Source organism: Podarcis cretensis, assembly GCF_951804945.1.
Source record: "Podarcis cretensis genome assembly, chromosome: 4".
Taxonomy (NCBI): domain Eukaryota; kingdom Metazoa; phylum Chordata; class Lepidosauria; order Squamata; family Lacertidae; genus Podarcis; species Podarcis cretensis.
Window position 1 is genome coordinate 77,036,378 of NC_137173.1, and position 22,212 is coordinate 77,058,589.

Sequence of the window (22,212 nt, forward strand, 5' to 3'; positions counted from 1 at the left end):
GAGTCCGAGCCCGAGTCCCAGGCCATCACACAGTCAGGGATGATGGGACTTGTAGCCTTACAACTTCTGTTGGGTACCAGGGTGAGGAAAGTCAAGTCTAAATAAGACTAGGCTAGATGGCCAAATAGCCTGATATGGTACAAGGCTGCTCCCTATGTTCATCGCACACAAACACAGGAGTAGTTAACCTGTGGCCCATTCTTGGGACTCTAACTCCCTTCAGTCCAAATCGGTGTGGCCTTTTGTTCCAGGATAGTGCGAGTTGTGGCCCAACAGTGCCAGGAAAGCCAAAGGTTTGTAGGCCTCATTCTAGAGTCACCAATGAGTTCAGCCCAAGATAATTCAATGAGTGACTGTGCATGTCATGTGACACCCAAGCCTGCTCCACCTCCCCATTTTCATTAAGAATACTTAATTACCTATCGTGAGAAGCTGCCCTATAGGTAGTCAGACTATTGGTTCATTTGGCTCAACACTGTCTACACTTGATTGGAGCATCTCTCTTTCAGAGAGTGATCTTTATCAACCTTACCTGGCAATGTCCAGTTAAGCATTTGTTATGCAAACGGGAGGTGCTTCAGGAGCAGAATGGGCCCCATAGCATTATTAGTGTATTAAGGACTGAGTGTACCTGCATGATTATGCAACTTGCAGTCCGCCATTTGTAGTGCCTGATGTTACAAGGCCCAAACCCTACGACTGTACAATCTCCAACTAATAGGAGGAAAACAGCAGAAGACCGGGTTGTCAGGGAAGCCTATCTTCTCTAAGTCTTCGGGTCTTCCTAAGATGAATCAAACCAATAACTGGTTTTAAGCCATGGCCCAAGTGCTGTCAGAGCCATCTAGCAGCAGAGATGGGAATGCATCCCATCTACTTGCCGTTATGATTGAACAGCAGAAGATTTCTGCCCTTCCTGCGCAAATGCATCACTGAGCATTCTCAGTATTCACTTCCAATCCTGATAAGTGTCTCAGTGACCATCCATTCATGAGCGTCCCCTTGTCCATCGATTCTCCTACCCCCCTCTCCCCTATACATAAAGGCTTGCATTGTTCTGGAGGGCTGATGTGTGGAAACATATTTTGGCTCTTTCCTGGGAGGCGAGGGCCCAGCTCGGGGCCTGACTTGAGCGGAGCTTTTTCTTTAAAACAAATCTATTGTTCCCTGCCACGCCCCTGCTCGCATATTGATATATTCGCTCGAACAAAGATCCCCCCCCCCGGCCCAGACAGACTTTGACTGAGAGCAACAGACGACTGCCACCCCCTCCTCCTCCTCCTCGCAGCCGTTCCTCCCTAATTTACCCAGAAGTGCTTTGGTGCGCGTTTGCGTTTCCGCTGGGTTTTCCTGTTGGGGGAAAGGGAGAGAAGGGGCGCTGCTTGGCGTCCTCGGGCTCCGCGTAGTCAATTTTTTTTTTGCATCCCTTTCCCACACCTCTTCGGCTCGCTTTGTCTCCCTCCCTCCAAAGCCTCACGGAGGAAGCTCTCCCCGCCGGGGTGCTCCGGCGGCGGCGGCGGCAGCAGGAGGAGAAAGGCAGAGGAAGCAACTGCGTCCGGGTGGCGCTTTTTATTGTTCGCGTGCGCCTTTGGGTGGGTTGGTGGGTGGGTGGCAAGCCCTTCTGTGTGCGCGCGCTCGAGGAAGCGGGGCTGCTGCTGCTGCTGCTGCTCCTCCTCCTCCTCCTCATTGCCCTCCTCCTCCTCCTCTTTTCCTTCCTTCCTCCTTTCCCACCGCCGGCTCCCGGCTCGCTATGTTGGATGTGGCTGGCTGAGGAGGAGGGAGCGCGCGCGCGCGCGAGGAGAGGCGCATCTGGTTCCTCGACCATGGCGTAAAAAGCCGACCTTCGCGCGCACCAGAGGCTGAAAGGGGGGGGAATCTCCTTTTTTTTTTTTTTAATAAAACGACGACGGCCACAATTGAACCGACAACCCCTCCGCCAGCCTCCTTGGGAAGGAAAGCTAAGCGGACCCGAGCTGCCTCCTCCCACATCTCGCCCTGCATCCCTCCTCCAATGAAGAAGAGTTTTATCCTGGAGTGAAGGAAGAGAGGGAGGAGGGGGGGAAGGAGAAAGAGAGAGAGAGAGAGAGATTGGGGTTTTTGGGTGGGGGGGGGTAGGAAGGAAGGGGCGGCGCTTTTTCCTCTACTTCACCCTGGCGTGCTAGCAGTGCTTGCCGTCTTTTGTTAATAGAAAGAAAGAGGAATTATTTAATAGAAGCGACGGGGAAAATGGCGAACGACTCTCCTGCGAAAAGTCTGGGGGAGATAGACCTCTCCTCCTTACGGGTGAGTGCGGCTGGAGGTGGGCTGGCTTGGGTGGGGGACTGGCTGGCTGGCTCAGCGGGGCGCGGCAGGCGACCCCTCGTTCCCTCGCCCCGCTGGTCTTTTCTGCCTCCCGCTGGCCACACAAAGCGGGAGACGTCTCCCCTGGCGTGGCTTTTGTTGTTCGCAGCTGGGTTGGGGGAGAAAAGCGGGGTGGGGGGTAGGGAGGGAGAGTTGGGGGGTCGCGTTGCTGGGGAAAAGGAGCTCCGGGGTTTGCAAGGGGGTGGTCGCGGTTGCTTGCTGCGGCTGAGAAGGGGCCCTTCGGCCGGCTGGCTGGTTTGTCATCGCCCCGTTTTGTTCCTCAGAGCTTATGGGGAGGGGAGAGAGAGAGAGAGAGATGAGTTCAGTCTTGGGCTGCTTTCCTTTGTTTGCATGTATTGGCATGTGCGTGGAAAATCAGGGCGCAACAGCTGTACAGCCAAACAATCCCCTCCAGACAGTGGCGCTTTTGGGGGGCGGGTGGGTGCGCCGATGGTGATTTCTTATCTATATAACCCTGCTTTTTTCCTCTTATCTTCCTCCCCCCTCCCTTCTCCACACCTTTATTGTGTAGGACCCTGCTGGGATTTTTGAGCTGGTGGAAGTGGTTGGAAATGGCACATATGGTCAAGTTTATAAGGTTTGTGTCAAGAATTTCATTTCCTTTAAAAATCATAATACATGCACATTTTTCTCTTGCACAGCCTTGATGCTGGCTGGCCACCCTGCTTTGCAAACAAAAGTTAAGGGGAAGTAAATCTCTGGTGGCTTTGTGACACAGCTGTCAAGCTCTGCTGTTTACTCCCTCAATGACCCTTTTGGGGTCTGAAGAACCCACTGAGTTAGCTTGTTGCTGCCCCAAAATTAGGATCCAAGAAGCTTTTAAATCTTGTATTCTCCTTCACAACCATCCAGTCTTGTTTATTCAGTCCGCCCTGTCAGTATGCTGATATGTGATGGTGGGGAAATTGGGGATGTTCCTGCCTTTATTGAAAATAGTCAGATAGCTTTTTTTGGTGGGGAGAATGTCACTAGCTTTCTTTGTTATGGATCCTTCCAAGGCGTGTTAAGATGTGGAGACTGGCATTACATTACCTCCAGTGTCTTTTAATTCTGTAAGAGGGTGTGGATGTAAAGGGGTGGGGTGAATCAGGGTAAAAAGAGCAGGGAATGTTATTGTATGTCTGGAGAGCAGATGATCAGAATTCATAGAATAACCTGTTTGACGAGCAAATGATTTGGGGAAAAGCGCACACATACAGAGGAAACAATTGTAGGATACTGAGAGATGTTGCTGTTTTCAACAGCTAGGTGTGAAGGGAAGATAACAGCCCCCCTCCCCCCAAAGTCTGTTATATAAAGGAAACCAATATTGAGATTTCATGGCTGTGTAATGTTTAGTCACCCATATGACTAAGTTTTTCATTGTACATTTTACATGAGTTAAGGATGGCCAAGCCTAAGGAAGGTTTGTAAGAAAAGATAGGAAGAGGTTTGCTTCTTGTTTGGTGTGCACCCAAGTCTAATAAGCCTGTTATCCAACTTATCACAATAGAGGCTCCTTATCACAATAGAGTTTCAGTACATGACCAGTCGTGGGTCCCCATCTTGTGTACCTTCAGTGAAAAAAGTAGAGTATGTGTCTTTGTATGTCCATAATGGGGGACCTGTGGCTCTACAGATATTGGTGGACTTGGCAACTCCCATCAGCCCCAGTCCAGTGTGATAAATGGCCAGGGATGCATCTAGAGGGCCACAGTTTCCCCATTCTTTGTTTACATGCTGGTTCCAACATGGGAATCGCCTTCTTTTGATATGTGGTGTCCTTGGTATTTCTCTTTTGTTTTACAATGATCTACAAGCTGTATTTTGTAAGAAGATTGTTGGCTGGATGAGCGGTAGTGATATGAAGTAGCTTTGATCTTGCTGTAAACAAAAGGAGTTAGTCCTATGCAATGTTAAAACGACTTTAAAACATGTCTAAGTTTGAGGCTGATTTATGGCTGACCCTTTGAAACTATTTCATAATGATATTTTCTCCTGCAATTTCTTTGCTTGTGAAGCTTATATATCACATTGGGTGTGTCCTCTTCCTGCTACCCCTAGAAGGGAGTTCAGTTGTGTGAGTTTAGAATCTCTTGTAAATAAAACGAGTAGAAAATAAGTCAATTAATTTGACAATGCTTTGAGCTAAATAAAATGTTTTATGAGTTGACTATAGGCTGGCTGATTATAGTTTTACTATTTATTTATTTTTTGCTTGGGTGCCATTCCAGTGTGGAATGAAAATAGTAGGTAATCACTCCGGGGTCCCATAATATTTACAAAAGGTGGCTGACTACATCATGTAAACAGAGGGCTTCGTTGTTGCCAGTAGTGTATTGCCAGTATATACAATGGAGAGAAATGTGATTGTGGAATGCCTCTACTAGAGATAACGATGTTTTGGTAAGTTGCATACACACATAGAATCAAAGTGCTGTAAGCCCAAATGTGCATGTGCCACTTTTGCTTCAAAGACATTATGTGATGCAACATCCTGTTGCTTTTTTTTTTTGGTATGGCAAAAAATACCCATTTGGCTGCATGGGTGGCGATTCTTCTTACCTATCCAGTCACTGCTCAGGTTTGGGAACTGGACAATATCCAAAGTGATGGAATTTCGTTAATAGTTAAATAACTGATAAGAGATCCTAAGATAACAAGCAACTTCAAGATGAAGTCATAATACAAAGCTGTCTTTGGGACCAGTCCTTGGAGTTAAAGCCCTGTGACCAAATTGATTGATTCTTACAGAATTTAGCTGGCAGTAAACCTGTACTTGAATCTTTCAGGGTATGCTCAGATCTCTGTTTGACACTGCAGTTGCTGTGCTACTGATAATTTCAATTCTGGGACCTTGATATGATAAATATCAGTTGAGTTGAAAATTGGGGACATATTGAAGCAACTACAACTTCTTATGCATTGAACTATGCATGAAAATCAGAAGAATATTAAAGTTGCCTTTCTTTGTTTCGTCTTAATTATATTGTGTATAACTTTTTGCTTCCTGGTTTGTTGGGACTGCACAATAGCTTAAGTATTCTTATGTATAGGAAACTTAAAAGTTATTTTTAAAAGCCGTTGTCCATGAATATGTCCAACTGTTTTCTTAGCATCAATTAGCTGTGGTAGATTGGCTATTGCCCTAAGATATGAAAGAAGTGAAGCAACCATGTGCAAATAGTTGGTGTTAAGGTCTAAGATTTTCTCTTTTATAGGAACTTCTCCACAGATATTGGCAAAGGAAGCTATGTAGTAAATCTTTAAAAGTATGTGTGTCAATTCATGCTAAGGCATGTGTATGAGATGTTCAAGGCCAGCCTTACCATTGATGTCATTGTTGACGTCAAAGAGATACACTAGTAAGCAGTTTATTGGTACACGTAAATAGGAGAATCTGTGGCCCTCCAGATGTTTTTCAAATCCCATCAGCCTCAGCCAGCATGGCCAAGAATGATGGGAGCTGTAGTCAGCAACTTCTGGAGGGCCAAAGATGCACCAGCCCTCACATCTGTTTACAAATGTGTCTTGGCGGGGGTGGGGAGAGCCACTTAGAGAGTATTTTTTAAAATGAGCATGAAAATGAAATAACAGATTACATTGCTGTCCCAACAACCCTCTGGGTTAAGCGAGCAAAATGTTGTTTCAAAGCTATTTAAAAAATAGAACATTTAGAGTTTAAAGGAAAGCAGTAGTTGTGAACCTCCCACAGAAGTTTGACGTCTTTTGTGCAGCAAATAGTTATGTCTGGCAGAAGTACAATGAATAAAGCTATTTGGGATAAGATAAAATTTGTCTAGAAAGCAGGGTATTGTTAGAATGTCAAAGAGGAACCCCTCTTCCCTGAGTTGAGGTCAACTGATTGTCAGCTAAATGGCATGTACAGACTTGCCCACTGGTGTTCATTCTCTTATTGGAGAATGAGGAGCTGAAATGTTCTGCTGTGTGCATGTTCTTTCCTGTGTTTATATTGTGTAGTCTGCCTGATCCTTAAGAGACAATAGGCTGTTTCACATCTATTTTGTTCTAATGTTGGGCAAGTTGAATTAGCACTGGATGGTAGTACGAAATTAGCTGTATAAAATTAGCTAAATGATTTGGACTTGGCATAGACATTGCCTGTGGTTGTGTGTGTTTGTTTGTTTCTATCTGCCTCTTTTGCTAAGAAACTTTCTATTGAAGTGCTCCAAGACAATAAAGTAGAATCTGAATTTTGCAATCACCAATATGGGAATGAAACTTGTGAACAATGCAACGCCAGCTTAGCAATTCTCTATGGAGTACCTTTAAATAAGATTATAGGTGCCTAACTGTGCTTGACAAAACTATTGCCAACGGCTTAAGCAGTGCAAGTACCTCTGGTGTAGAATACCTTGACCCTACTTGTTAGTTTGCATATGAATCACAACAGTCTAAAAAATCTGTGCTTATTTGTGTGGGCTGAATGCACATTCGTGCATAAAAGGCTACATGAACTTCTGTGTTTTGTTCAACTCTGTGAAGTGTTTTATAGCAGAATGATTCATTCTTGGCGGGACATTAATTCGTTAATTACAATTATAAAATGAAAAAGTACTAGCAATCTACTGGGGCACGTGTAAGAACATTATACTCTGTCCTTTTGATGCCTGATGGCCACAAAAACCATCAGCTGACTACTGTTTTCTCCTCTCCATCATATATCTCAGTGTGGCCCTTTCTACGACCCTAAGAGGTGTTCTATATTGTGCCATTGCCCGTTCCTGTGTTTGAGGTTTTTGGTTTCATTGAGAGGCAGAGGACACTTGACAACTATCTGCCCATAAAGGCTGCGTCAAGCCACTTCTGGAAATCTAGTGGAAGTTTTGTGCTCATTTCCATGTTGTTCACAGGAAAAACAACAACCATTCATTCGGAAAACCATTTGGATTGCAATTTTCCAGTGTGCTTGTGTGATGAAATTTGGGGCAGGATCCCAGCACACAGTTCTTTCCTGCGATTTAAAATTGCAGGTGACATGACACTATGTTGATCAAGAAGCCACGGTTCCATAACTTGGCAGTTGCTGAGGTGTAGAAGCAACGTGAGAAACGGGGATGGATGTGCTAGCTTTATAATCAATAAAGCTAACACAATAAACCCTATGTCATCATGTTTACAAGCATGAAGAGCTTCTTTTGAATTGCCTAAAAACTCTTGGCAGTTCCTGAGCCTCCCCTGCTCCCAGTTACCTGCTCCCTGTCCACTGCCACCCTGGTGCAACTTTTCAGTAAGATTAAAAAAAGTTGGCCCTTCTGTGGTTGTATGCTGCTTAGCACTTTCATACCCAAAGGGTGAATGGAATTGTGGTAGCACTTAAACTTTTCTGTTTGGTATAGATGAGCGTCAAACTGCACCTCTGGTGTACACTGGAGAGATTCTAATTCTTCCTTTGTGAGTTAGGCTCAATTTATTTTGGGTGAGTAACAAATCAAGTACTCTGAGCTAGTGGGGGTATGTGTGTGTTTGCTTCAGTAGCTATAAATTTGGAGGGAATAGTTTGACAATGAAGGCAAGGCGTGCTCTGCAAAAAGACAATTGAGGGAACGATGATTGATTGTGCGCTCTCTTTTAAAGCGCGGAAATAAAAATCGAGCCCTACAGAGAAAATGTGTCATTCCAAAAACCAGCTGCTGTAAATATTTCTCATGTGCATTCAGAGACCCCAGCACACGCTAATGATTAGAAAGTAATTGGCATGTTAGGTTTGAGCTATAACAGGAAATGTGCTGTTTGAATCAGGGATGACTCTCCTAGGTTCTCATGACTGCTGCTTTCTAGAAGCCTTGTGAGAATTAATTCATAGTGAAGGCATCTTTTGTTTGATTCATATTTCAGCTTTCCAAAGCTACATGTAAATTATGCATATTGCCTAAGTTCTGGCCCATACAGGAGTGATGTAATAGGGGATGGCTTACATGCTGATGTGAAAATAATCTGAGGCCTGTGAAAATAATTTCCCTCGCCAAGATAAATCCATTGTTACTTCAGTAAATATGGTTTAAGGAAGCCTTGGCCATTGCCGAATAACTACTTTATCCTTTGTGTCCCTGTAGTAAAAAGAGAGAGTCATTTGTGACTTCATATCATTTTGCTGAACATGGGAAAGAAATCCTATTCTTTACTGGTGAGCCACTATTGGTGAGGTCACTTGCTCTTGGGAAATAAGCCAGACCAGTTTCTCAAAAGTATGCACTGTGCTTTATACTTTCTCTTACGAATTTGGCTCTGTACTACTTGCTTATTTTGGGGGGGATGGATTACTTCTGCATAGTTTGTATACATGTGCATATGAGATGACACCATCACCATCATCATTACTATTATTATTATATTTTATTTTATTTCCCCCACCCTTTTCTCTAAATGAGCAGCTAAATGAATGCCACAAAGACCTGCAATATGCTCTGCAGTTAGGTAGTACAAAATAGATAGCTCAGTCAGTAGAGCATGAGACTCCTAATCTCAGGGGTCATGGGTTCTAGTTCCACGTTGGGCAAAAGAATCCTGTATTGCAGGGAGTGGACTAGAATGACAGTCATGGTTCCTTCCAATTCTACAGTTCTATGATCCTATAATATATTCTCAGTAGAAGCCTCCCATTTATGAAGTTCCCTTCTCTCCAAAATAAAGCTGGCATTGACTTTTGTCACTAGCTGCAGACCTGTATATTTGCCCTGGCCTTCTGAATGGTTTGCTACTGTGTTAAATCTGCTGCGATAAAAATATTTGCAATGTTTTGTCATTGTTTTGTGTTTTGTTTTGTTAAGATTACATTTTAACGTTTTTGCGGCTTTGTGACCTGTTCTTCACAATGAAGAGTGGGCTACAGTTAATACTTTAAACACATAACAAATAACAAAAGCAACATAGCTTCTTCCTGTATGCTTCAAAATAATGTGAATGAGATACAGAGAAGCTAGGGCTTATTAAGGTGTTTTGTGAAAATTATTCTAATGTAACTAGCTAAGGGTACGTTAACCAAATGGAGCCCACTAATTACACTTCTATCCTTCAGTTCAGAGATTGCTACCTTAGTGCAGACTGTGGGAGCTTAAGCTTTGGAGTCTTCTAATTCAGGAAACGGAAGGAAGAAGTAATAGAAAAGTACTTAGTGTTAAGTAAAAAAATACGCCTTGTGGTGGTGAATGGAGCACAGGAAAAATACAAACACAGGATGAAAAATGGCTAAGTGGAATTTTCAGTAGGCAAACAGTTTTGTATCCATTCACAACAGAATGCTAGGACATCAAATGCAGCTAATAAAACTTGCACCTTGGGTTTTATCAGATTTCCTCCTTCCGGGGTTGCAGTATGGAGCTTCAAGCTTGAACATTGTGGGGGTAGCAAGTCAGGTGTGGTATAAGCTAACATGTTCTTTGGCGTGTTATTCTGAAATGTTGCTTCAGGTGTTATTTAAAAGCACATGCAAAATGCCCACTTTCCCACTATCTGTTATCAAAGTGGCTTAATTAAATAAGATGAAAAATAATCAGAATGAATCCAGTGGCGGCAAAGAGAGCAAAGACCACTTTAAGGCAGCAGGAGGGGACACAGCAAGCAAGAATGAAGCAAACCTCTTAAGCAGAATTCAGCTGGAAGGCATGAAAAGAATAAAATACTGTTTAGGCACCAGGCAAAGACTGTTAGTATACATGCCATGAGAATATTTTGAGGAGGGGGGTTGCAGAGGTGTGTCAGTCATGGCGGTGGTGGGGTATGTCAGGCCTGTGGGGTGGGGTACCTCCCCTCCCAAAGGTGGGGCTGTGGTCTAAACCACTGAGCCTCTTGGGCTTGCTGATTGGAAGGTTGAATCCCTGCAACAGGGTGAGCTCCCATTGTCCCAGCTCCTGCCAACCTAGCAGTTCGAAAGCATGCCAGTGCAAGTAGATAAATAGATACCACTGCGGCGGGAAGGTAAACACGGAAGGTTTCCGTGTGCTCCGATTTCCGTGCTCTGGTTTCCATCACGGTGTTCCTTTGTGCCAGAAGTGGTTTAGTCATGCTGGCCACATGACCGGGAAAGCGGTCTGTGGACAAACGCCGGCTCCCTCGGCCTGAAAGCGAGATGAGTGCTACAACCCCATATTGCCTTTAACTGGACTTAACCGTCCAGGGGTCCTTTACCTATTACCTACCTCCCCTCCAGGCCCCCCCTCTATTTCTCTCTGCCACACTCCTCACTGGCCCCTGCTTTGCACTCTTCTTTTTGCATTTCTGGAGTATGCCCTGATATTCTCTCTTGCTTGCCTGGTTGGAGGACAGAGAAGGATGAGCGAGTGTGCGGAGAAACTAGCCTACTCTATGTAAGTTCAAAATCTTCCCCCTTCTCCCTTTGGCCTTGTCCACTACTGGCCCTGGCTCCTGACAGGTTGCCCAAAGGGACTTGGTTCTCGGGCTGAGACAAGTTCCCTATTAAATCCACCTCCTCTCTAAGGGCAGGGGAACTTGAGAAGGGCATCCAGGTACAGGGATGACCACTGGATTGTAAATGCCACTTTTCGCTGGACTAACTTCAGTGGTAACAAGCTCAGGGCCTTTTGCACAAAACATGACATACTGGTACAGTATTACAATGGTGAATAAAAATAGAAGCGCTGACTTTTTAATCACCTGATTGCTGTACAAACAAAGGAGGCTGCAGGTTGCAAGCTTTATTAATTGTGGTGTAATTTGCCTGGTCTTGCAAGCTGAGAAACTGGTGTTTTAGAAGGTTTTCTTGAGAAACCCATAGCATCCTCAGCTGGACTTCCTGTAAGCCCAGGAAGCTACCTGTGGAGCACCTGACAACTGTTTGCTTGCTGATGCGTAAATAGCCCAGTTCACCCATCTCATTAAAATGTATTTAAAAATAAATGATGATTTACTACATGGACAAGCAGCCTGCTGCTGCATACTGTTCAAGAGTCCCCATGTGTGGTACATGATGTGGTCATGTGTGATGAGTGAAGTGGCAGTTGAAGTTTTGGGTCCAAATAATAATAGATGGTGGCTGCTTCTGTTTTGTATATGGTTTTATATCCATGCTTGTAAGGTTTCAGAAAGAAAACCAGCTGGGAACCCACTTCCTACTTGAAAAATCTCAGAAACTATTTGTTACTTTTCAGTTGCAAGTGGCGGGTGGTCATCATGTCAGGAAAGAATGGTAGAATCCTGAAATGAAAACTTACATATCCATAACAAACCAATATAGAAAGTAGATTTCCTGTGTGTTCTTTCTGCATCTTATAGTGTTATATTTTATAAGTCTGAGGTTCTAATGGTGATAGGTATGGTTTTGTTGGGTTGGGCACGACTTAATATTCCTAGCTTCACTAACCCTTGTTAATTTAGCTCTGAATGAGTGCTGGGCTTTTGTTTTCCTCTCTACTCACTTTGGTGCTTTGATCCTGGTCTCCTTAAACCATAGTTTCTGTTATGTTCAGAACAGGGAAACTGTGGTTTTAATATTGGTGTTGATTCCGGTGAGGGAACCACTGTTCACAACCACAATTGAACCACAACCACCCAATTCAGGAATAATGGAAAAGTGTGGTTTGAAAAGACCAGGGCTGAAATCCTGAAACAAATGCATGAAGGAGAGTGGGGGATGTCTTCTTTCTTCTTTCTTTGGTGATCACTCGTAGTCGAGTAAGATTGTCTCCCTGAACACGGTTTTAACAGTGAGTCCGTAAGTGACTGTGGAGGCCAATTCTGGATCCACACGTCCTTCCACAGTGGGGAAATAGGCTTCTTGATGCGAGTTAATCATGGTGAGGCTTTGCCAAGCGTTCCTTCCTCTTAGCACATTTCTCCTTCGTTCTGAGTTCCAAGCGTCTTCAAAGTCCACGACACCTTTGGTAAAGGCTGTTCTCTAATTGGAGCATTCGCAGGCCTGAGTTTCCCAATTGTCAGTGTTTATACTACATTTTTAAAGATTTGCATTGAGAGAGTCTTTACACCTCTTTTGTTGACCACCAGCATTATGCTTTCCATTTTTAAGTTCAGAATAGAATAGTTGCTTTGGAAGATGCAGGCAAGACACTGTGGTTTATTAAGCCAGGGATGAAATGTCCAAACTGGTCCATTATATGGATGGAATCCTTAAAAAGATCACTGTGTTGATTCACTTTTAGAATGAGAGAAGGGTCATAGTACGGTGAAAGAGCACATTTTCCATACAGTAGATTTTACGTTCAGTCATACTTTTTTTTAGTGTTTGCCCCCACCCCCAATCAACCATGGAATCAGTCTTGACTTTTTAGAAGCCAAAAAATCCTGATTGTGATATTTTTAATCTGCATCCTTTCAAAATGGACCAAAAAAGTGTCACATATTTATTTATGTGAGACCTTTGCCTTTACCTTTTACCTATTCATATACTTACTAGTCTGTAATATAGGAATATCTATGCCTGAGATGTATGTACAGTCATACCTTGGAAGTCGGATTGAATCTGTTCTGGACGTCTGTTTGACTTCCAAAACATTCGGAAACCAAAGTGCGGCTTCTAATTGGCTGCAGGAAGCTTGGAAGTCGCAGAAGCCCCATTGGATGTTTGGCTTCCAAAAATAGTTCGCAAATCGGAACAGTCACTTCCGGGTTTGCGGCATTCGGAAACCAAAATGTTTGGGAGCTAAGTTGTTAAAAAACCCAGGTGTGACTGTATAGGGGTGTCAATAAAGTAATGGAAATGCTGCCATTGATTACAGAGGGGTTGACACATTCTTGTTGTCGTAATCTCGGCAAACCCCTTGAGAGGTCTGATGATGCAATGCATTTCCATAATGTATCTTCAAGACTACAAAGCTTAATTGCAGTTCTCTGTGATCCTCTAAAGACAATTGCAATGCTGTGTTATTTACTGTACAGTATTTTTAACATTCTGAAGATGGGTGCTAGAACAAGAACGGCACTGAAATGTCTGCTCATTAACTTGCAAATCTTTTTGTCTACTTTGGGCACATCCTAGTATACAACAGTTCAACATTAAATCACAAGAGTTTCTTCCTTCTATGTTAGGGAATATATATATATATATATATATATATATATATATATATATATATAAATGCTTAAGTGAATAAAACCTAAAAAATTGTATACTTATGGGGTAGAAGATGCAGAAAATGTCCCTGAATTGGTGTGTATGGTAAAAAGCATGTTTGCATCATCCTAGGAGCAATATTGTTTTTTCCTTTTTCAGTTTTTGAATCTTAACTTGGTGCCTGTGCATAGATGTAGGATCTAGATCAGGCATCCCCAAACTCTGCCCTCCAGATGTTTTGGGACTACATTTCCGATCATCCCTGATCACAGGTCCTGTTAGCTAGGGATGATGGGAGTTGCAGTCCCAAAACATCTGGAGGGCTGAGTTTGGGGATACCTGATCTAGATTAAATTGCAGTGATTAGCAAAAGGTGACTTGATTTTTTAAATCTTCTCTTCAGAGAAGTGCAAACCCCTGTGTGGAGAGTTTACCTGACTGCTAAAGGCTGTAAATCTATGCATACTTACTTAGGATAAGCCCAATTGAACTCAGTACAACTTCTTTTGAGTAAACACGCTTAGGATTATATTGAACAAACAGGATGATGGGTGCTTGGCAGTTAGAATATTTTTCCTAGCTCATGATAAGCTTCCATATATTTATTTCCTAGATAAACTTTAACTCTACCGTGCCTTTGCCTTCTTTTAAACTAAAATCTGCTCAATAGCGACATCATTTTAGATGGAAGTAAATATTTATATTGGCTCATATATAAATACTTAGTCTTAAATCTGTTAACTTTTCACAATTCGCTCCCTCCTTTTCTGATGCTTGAAGGACCATGCTACTGCATACTTTAATCAAACCTATCTGTCTTTTAAAATCATGGTTTATACAATTTCTTTTTGTTCACTGCATAAGTACTTTTTTTCAAAAAGAGCAATACTTTGTATAACTTCAGCATTTCAAAAGCATATCTTTTAAAGAATGCTTTTAAATTACATATTTTTTCCTGCCTTACCACAATTGCTCATGATGTATTAACATGTAAAACAAAACAGATTAAAATCTAAAGCAGTAAAATACCACAAAATCTGGAAAAAGGGTTCAAATAATATTCTTTTCTGGAAGAAATCTGTGGTAGGACTCTAGAGTGAGTCTTTTTTTCTTTTCTTTCTGGTTTAAGGAGCCATTTGGTGCCTAACAGTGGTACCTTGGTCCCCGAACAAATCGGCTCCCGAACGCCGCAAACCTGGAAGTAAGTGTTCCAGTTTGCGAACATTTTTTGGAAGCCGAACGTCCGACACGGCTTCCACGGTTTCTGAATGAGTGCAGGAAGATCGTGCAGCCAATTAGAAGCCATGCCTTGGTTTTCGAACAGTTTTGGGAGTTGAATGGACTCCTGGAATGAATTAAGTTCGAGAACCAAGGTATCACTGTACACCTGAGTTTTTAACAGTGGGAGGCAGTTGCTCTTGGGTAGCTATGGGTAAACATTTTGAGCGTGGCAATAGATTTCAGCCCTGTTCTTCAATTTCCTAGCATTGTTATTCCATGTAAAGAGGTTCTGTTCCTGATGCCTCCAAGTGAAGTGAAACAAATGGTTGCCAGGGAGGTGGCCTTTTCATAGTGGTACCCTGTTTGTGGAACGCCGTTCCCTGAGAGGCTTGTTTTATAGTCAACAGGTGAGGGCACCCTTATTTTTTGAGACATTAAATATAAAAATATTTTCTAAAGTGTTCTAGCCACTCACTATCTGCTTTTATTCTCTCCTGCATGCTGGAAATTGTTATCTTATGTTGAGATGTATTTGAATCGTGTTTATCCCTTTATGAGCTGCAAAGCCATTCAGAGAACAGTGTCATTGGGCAGTTTTATCAAGCAGTAACTCAGTGCTGGGAAGTAGAGTTCTTGATGTTTTCGAAATAAAATACAAGATGCAGCTTCTACCTATGCATTCCATATTACGCCATCTGGTAAGTCACTTGGGGAATGCGTGGGAAAGAGAGTGGGAGTGGCTGGGAGACGAGTCTCGCTGTCTGTTTATATCTCAGTTGTATCTCTATATCCTGTCCTTTTCTCAGAGGAGTTGCTCAGTTCGCTTACATTGATTTATTGTACCTTTTGTGTATGCAGCCAGGCTTGTAAATGACCACTTGGCTAGTTCCTTTTGGCAAGCAAGCATTGCTTCTAGGTGACTAGACCCAGGAAGAATTCTAGAACTTTTCTTCCAGGCTAGACTCGTGTTTCATAAATTACTAATAAAACTCAATGTGTTTGTGATGTAGGCTAGTGTATTTTGTGTGTAGTCCCATTTGCAAAGTTGCTTTCAGCTATATTGAGACATAAGTGTTCCACTCAAGTGAGTTTTATGTCTGATTGGGGATTTGAACCTAGATAGCTCCTCCCTGGTTAAAGCCTAATACTTCAACTCCAACTGCTTGGGCTCTACCCACCACAAGTATAAAACTGGTAGCTTTTGCTTGTTGCCTGCCACTACAGGAGTGCCCTAAGCAGCCAGCCCTTGCTCTTCCACTATGAAAAAAACCACCACATTGCCTCTACCTTTATTGCCCTCACTGGCATGCAGCCCACCCTTTTGATACCACATGCACACTTTTGCTGGTTCTCCCCAATTCGGAAAGTACAACCGAGTAGCTGCTGTGAAATGTGTGTAGCACAAGCTTAAATTGGATAAGGTTTCAAATACTGCAACATAAATGTTCACTTAAAAAATTGCTTTTAATAATAGCATTTAATATTAACAAAATAAAAAAAATCCTTACAGTAGCACCTTAGAGACCAACATTCATAACATGCAGTGTATGCAGTATAGGTGCTGGCCATTTTGCGCAGGAACTCCCATCCCGGCCCCTGTGCACGTCGGTGGAGCGTGCAAATGTGCCCACTGTTCCGCCCCCCATTCTGCCCTCTTCTGGGTCCAAAAGGAACCATGTCAGTGATGACACGTCAGTTGGACACTCCTATAATGGTTGCCTTCTGTATCCACTTACAAATGAATGTACTTGTACTATTTTTTCCTCCCTCTCCTCCAAAGCTGGTTGGCATAGCCAACACAGACACTCTAGGACAGGGGTCTGCAACCTTTAAGACAAAAAGAGCCACTTGGACCCGTTTCCGAAAGAAAAAAAAATTGTGAGTCGCAAAATAAGCCAAATGTAAATAACCACACATTCTTCCCCTTCCCCCGTTCTCTCTCTTTCCCCTGAGTCAGATAGCAAAGAGGGGTATGGTACCCCTCATATCCATTTTTTGCAAAGCACCATGTGCATAGAGGCCATTATACAAATTAATACATAGAAAAGTGTCTGTCCCTCCCTGCAGTTCAACTCCCTCTCTTTTTACTAACAGTACATATCCATTCCTTCTGCTGGTGCTACTTTCTCATCATTTCTACATAGCAGCATTTATAAACCAGTGCCAGAGAAACTGGGTGAAAGGAAGGTGAGAGGGAAGAGATATGAATATTTATGTGTGTGTATGTATACATACATAAGGTAAAGGTAAAGGTACCCCTGCCCGTACGGGCCAGTCTTGACAGACTCTGGGGTTGTGCGCCCATCTCACTTAAGAGGCCAGGGGCCAGCGCTGTCCGGAGACACTTCCGGGTCACGTGGCCAGCGTGACATCGCTGCTCTGGCGAGCCAGAGCCGCACACGGAAACGCCGTTTACCTTCCCGCTGGTAAGCGGTCCCTATTTATCTACTTGCACCCGGAGGTGCTTTCGAACTGCTAGGTTGGCAGGCGCTGGGACCGAGCAGCGGGAGCGCACCCCGCCGCAGGGATTCGAACCGCCGACCTTTCGATCGGCAAGTCCTAGGCGCTGAGGCTTTAACCCACAGCGCCACCTGCGTCCCGTATACATACATACACCTACACAATTACAGGTTTGAAGCCAACTTTAAAAAAAAAAGTGCTGGTAAGCAAAGGAATCTGTGGTGCTTTCCATGGGATCCGGGGACATGTCAGCTAATACTCTTCCCTTTCTTCTTCATTTGCTTGTCTCTGCAGCAAATCTCGAGGGGGAAGGGAGAAGGGCAGGAATTGCATAGGCACGAGAGAACGGGGGAAATCCCGCATGCAGGCTTTTGGTGCCTAACAGCCCCCCTCCCTCTGCAATTGCTCCCGTGCTCCCCCGCCTCTCTCTGAGGCCGAGATGCTGCATCACGGGCACCTGCTGGCTACCTCTGGACCCCCTCCTCGTCACTGACGTAATTCACCCCTTCCTCCCTGACAGGGAGGGCGGGCCCATTTTGTGGTTCACCTCAGGTGCTCTCCCTCAACTGGGCGGCCACTCAGAAGCAAGGCACGGAAAAGGATCCTGACGCACCACCGCCACCCCTCTCTCTCTCACACACACACACACACAAAAACCCCGCCCCGCCATTTCCCTCAAGCGTGCGCGCTCTCTCTCTCTCCCTCGCCTCAGGTGCCTCGCGCACGGGGCTGAGGAGAGCGTGGCCTGGGAGAGCGTTCCCCCTCGCTGCCACCGCCCGTCCTACCCCGGGGGAAGCTATGAGCCATGAAGCCGCCTGGCAGAACTTCCCTCCGGCGGCAGAAGCAGCAGCAGCCCTTCTCCGGCCGCGGCCGCCTCCTCCATCCCAGCAGCCACCGCCTCTCGAGCTCCGCTGCCGCCACCGCCTTGCTTTGCCCGGCTCGGCTGCCCAGCTCTATCCCCCTCCTCTTTCTGGCACTTCTGCTTTTCTGAGGATCTGCGGAGCCGCGGCAAAGAGGTAAAAGAGCCGCATGCAGCTCCGGAGCCGCAGGTTGCTGACCCCTGCTCTAGGATCAAAGTTTGAAGGCTTAATGGGGAACCTCATAGCTTGCTTATGTGAACTTTTACATTAAAAAAGAAAATGCAAGGGTTTTGAATAACACGTGTAAGCGTTCACATCGTGCACAGTGCAGGCTATTAACTTATACCTGGTCAAGCTAGCACACTTTTTCTACTAAGCCTTTTAGTTTAAACCAGGGGTCAGCAAACTTTTCCATCAGGGGGCCGGTTCACTGTCCCTCAGACCTTGTGGGGGGCCAGACTATATTTTGAAAAATAATAATGAACGAATTCCTGTGCCCCACAAATAACCCAGAGATGCATTTTAAATAAAAGGACACATTCTGCTCATGTAAAAACACGCTGATTCCCAGACCATCCACAGGCTGGATTTAGAAGGCGATTGGGCCAGACCCGCCCCCCCAGGCCTTTGCCTGCCCATGGTTTAAACTGCTGCTAGCCCATGTGTTTCTACTGTAGTCTTACATAGAAGAAAATAACAGAATCTAGCGAATACCGTATTTTTCGCACCATAGGGCGCACCGGACCATAGGGCGCACCCAGTTTTTTTGGGGGAAAATAAAGGGGAAAAAATTATTTTCCCCCCAGGCGTGGGGCTGGGACAGGGGAAGCTCGAGCTTCCCCCGACCCCAGGCCCGAAACAGGCAAGTCTCCGCAAGCCGTGGGAGCGCTCCCGCTGCTTGCGGAGAGGTCCGCGAAGCCTGGACGCGCTGAGCTCAGCGCGCGCAGGCTTCAGCATGCAGGCAAGTCTCCGCAAGCAGCGGGAGCCCAGCGCTGTCCCCCGAGTCTGCGAGGCTGGCGATGGGGAGGAGCAGGCTTCTCCCCCCGCCAGCCTTCTAGCCAAGTCGGGGGACAGCGGGAAGGGGAAATAATGAGACTGTCTTCTGGGAGCTCCCTAATACAGAGAAAATTTTTTCTCCTGTATTTCCCCCCCGTAAAAGAAATTGGAATTTGATGGGGGAGGACAGATGCTTAACAAATGCAAGCAGGTGGGGATGGTTTTGTTTTGTTTTGGCATTCAACTCTGACGTGGCAAGGAATGAAACCTTTTAATATTGAACTAACTATAAAGTTTTGCTTCCAGGTTCAATGAACTTTATGAATGAGTGTTGTGGTGCTTTTAAGTGATTCGTTAAAAGCTAAACAATAACATTAGAAAAACAGCATGCGTAGAAACAGAGGGTAGTATCTAGTTTACCTCTTAAATTATATTTGGGGTTCTTCTCAGACCTCTGGAGCAGATTTGAGAAGGTTGTAGGAGGCGCTCAGAGAGAGGAGAGGGAGGAAAGATTCCTTTGGGCAGACAGAGCTCTGTGAATTAATGAAAGGTCTTCTTTGGATGCAGCCCAGAGAGATTTCCCACTTAAATGCTGGAAGAGTTATGTGGTTTTGCTTCCTTTATTAAGTATATTGTTGTACACCCTGATTTATGCATGTGCTGAATCATTCATATACAGTTATACAGTGGTACCTCTGGTTGCAGACATGATCCCTTCCGGGGTGTGAACAGTCTGCAGCTAGAGTGGAAGGTCAGCTGTTCGAATCCCCGCGATGGGGTGAGTTCCTGTTGTTCGGTCCCAGCTCCTGCCAACCTAGCAGTTCAAAAGCATCCCAGTGCAAGTAGATGAATAGGTATTGCTGCAGCAGGAAGGTAAACAGCGTTTCCGTGAGCTCTGGTTTCCATCACGTTTCCATCTGGTTTCCATCCGTTGCGCTAGAAGTGGTTTAATCATGCTGGCCACATGACCCGGAAAGCTGACTGTGGACAAATGGCTGCTCCCTAGGCCTGAAAGCGAGATGAGCTCTGCAACTCTATAGTTGCCTTTGACTGGACTTAACCGTCCAGAGGTCCTTTACCTTTTTTAAAAAACTGAAAGTAACATGTCCCCACAGTTGAAGGCAATTCCAGAAATTGGCCCCTTCCCAAAGAAGCTATAAGCGTTTGGAGTGGAGTTTTGGACGGCTTTAGTAATTTGCCACTTTTCCATTGGGACGTTGATTCCATAGGGCTGTGTTTGATCAAACTCCCATTGTGTTGAACTAGCATTATCAATAAGTTGTCTACCACCCTCTTGTGTTGGGGTTTTAAAACCAACTCTGGTTGATAGCAGTCAAATTAGGTTATTTAGCACTAGGCTTGGCAGGATTCCATCTCATTTGTCAATGTCCATGTTAATGTTGTCATAGCTGTCATCTAAATATTACAGAAGTTTTCTAGATAGTCAGGGCAATTCCTTAACTAAATGAGGTTGTTGCCCATCTGACTATTTGGCTGAAATCAGTGAAAGTGAGATGGGTGCCACAACCCTGTAGTCATTTTTGACTGGACTTAACTGTCCAGGGTCCTTTACCTTTACCTTATTCCTTGCTTAGTTATTTGGTTTTGTGAATACTTGGACACATCTTCCAAGATTGTGTTCTCCAAGTTGCATAGAAGGTACTAAGTTGCAAACAAAGCTGTTTTGTAAATCGAACTTTGGAGAATCCATTTTTGGCAATGGTTGGCACAGACTAGAAAAGTATTGCTTTTAATGCCTTGTGAAAATATCCTGACTTCACTTTATCAGCAAGAAATCAATCCAAAATGGTTGCTTCTTATTACATAGTTCTCGAGGAAGGAGCAAGATGTTCAGGACTTTTAAGATGAGACATTTTATTGCCTTGTGAAATATATGTCAAGCCAGAGGGTTGCAGCTAATACTGATATTTTTACTTGTGCTTATTTTGCTTAAACCATGCACAGACGTGTTGTACACCAGGTCTGCGGGACTTGAATGAAGCTTTAGTTCTTAGTTTCAGGTGATACTGAAGCCGGTAGTTTTCAACATGCTTTGAGGGGGCGGGTTATTTAATTGAGAGAGCCTTGATTAAAGTTCAGTAATTAAAATGTTTAAGTGTATGTCCATTTCCCAAAAATATATTTTTTTTTTTTATAATAATTTTTATTAATTTCCACACACATAATAAAGAACAATATAAAACAGTATCACATCATACTCATCGGTTCTTACCCTTCTTTCTTTGACTTCCCCATACCTCCCCATCCCTGCATCCTTGTTTAATAATTCTTTAGCAACCCTTAAGTCCATTGTCTTAGTTCCCTTTCGTAAAAAGTTTCTTAAGTTTTTTTGTTTACTGCTGCAATTCTTTACTTCTTACCCCCTGACATCCTAACATTCCTCAATTTTGCAATTATTTTTAAGATATATTTTGAAGTTCTTCCAGTCCTCTTCCATTGTCTCTTTCCCCTGGTCCCGGATTCTGCCCGTCATCTCGGCCAGTCCCATAAAGTCAATCACCTTTGTTTGCCATTCTTCCAGAGTAGGTAGTTCTTGCGTCTTCCAATACTTTGCCAGTAGAATTCTTGCTGCTGTAGTGGCATACATAAAGAAAGTCCTATCCTTCCTTGACACCGCTTGGCCCACCATGCCCAAGAGGAAAGCCTCTGGTTTCTTAGGAAAAGTCCACTTAAGGACCTTCTTAATTTCATTATAGATCATTTCCCAGAAAGCTTTAACCTTTGGGCAGGTCCACCAAAGGTGGTAGAAAGTGCCTTCAGTCTCATTACATTTCCAACACTTATTATTAGGCAAATGATAAATTTTTGCAAGCTTGACTGGGGTCATGTACCACCGGTAGATCATTTTCATAATATTTTCTCTTAATGCATTACATGCAGTAAATTTAATACCGGTGGTCCATAACTGTTCCCAGTCAGCAAACATAATATCATGACCGATATCTTGTGCCCATTTAATCATAGCTGATTTCACCGTTTCATCCTGTGTATTCCATTTTAGCAGCAAGTTATACATTTTTGATAAGTTCTTAGTATTGGGTTCCAACAATTCTGTTTCTAATTTTGACTTCTCTTTCTGAAATCCTATTTTCCTGTCCTGTTTAAACGTCTCATTTATTTGATGGTAATGCAACCAATCTCGGACCTTAGGCTTTAGTTTCTCATAACTCTGAAGTTTCACCCTTTCACCATCGTATTCTAAAATCTCATAATATTTTGGCCATTTAGAATCCATATTAAGCTTTTTTACTTCCCTAGCTTCCATTG

The 22,212-nt window shown here is 43.9% G+C and overlaps 1 protein-coding gene across 4 annotated transcripts in view; it reads left to right on the forward strand.

Annotated features, from left to right (window-relative positions):
- Positions 1–1,628: 1,628 nt before the first annotated feature.
- MAP4K4 (mitogen-activated protein kinase kinase kinase kinase 4) overlaps positions 1,629–22,212 on the forward strand; it is a 136,477-nt gene continuing 115,893 nt past the window's right edge. For 2 of the 4 annotated variants that reach the window (XM_079973142.1, XM_079973143.1), the window contains exons 1-2: positions 1,629–2,283; positions 2,873–2,938. In XM_079973142.1, the coding sequence (XP_079829268.1) occupies positions 2,227–2,283; positions 2,873–2,938 (123 nt within the window). In that variant the 5' untranslated portion in view covers positions 1,629–2,226. The remainder of the gene's footprint in view (positions 2,284–2,872; positions 2,939–22,212) is intronic. The other 2 variants (XM_079973144.1, XM_079973145.1) reach the window with 1 other exon arrangement.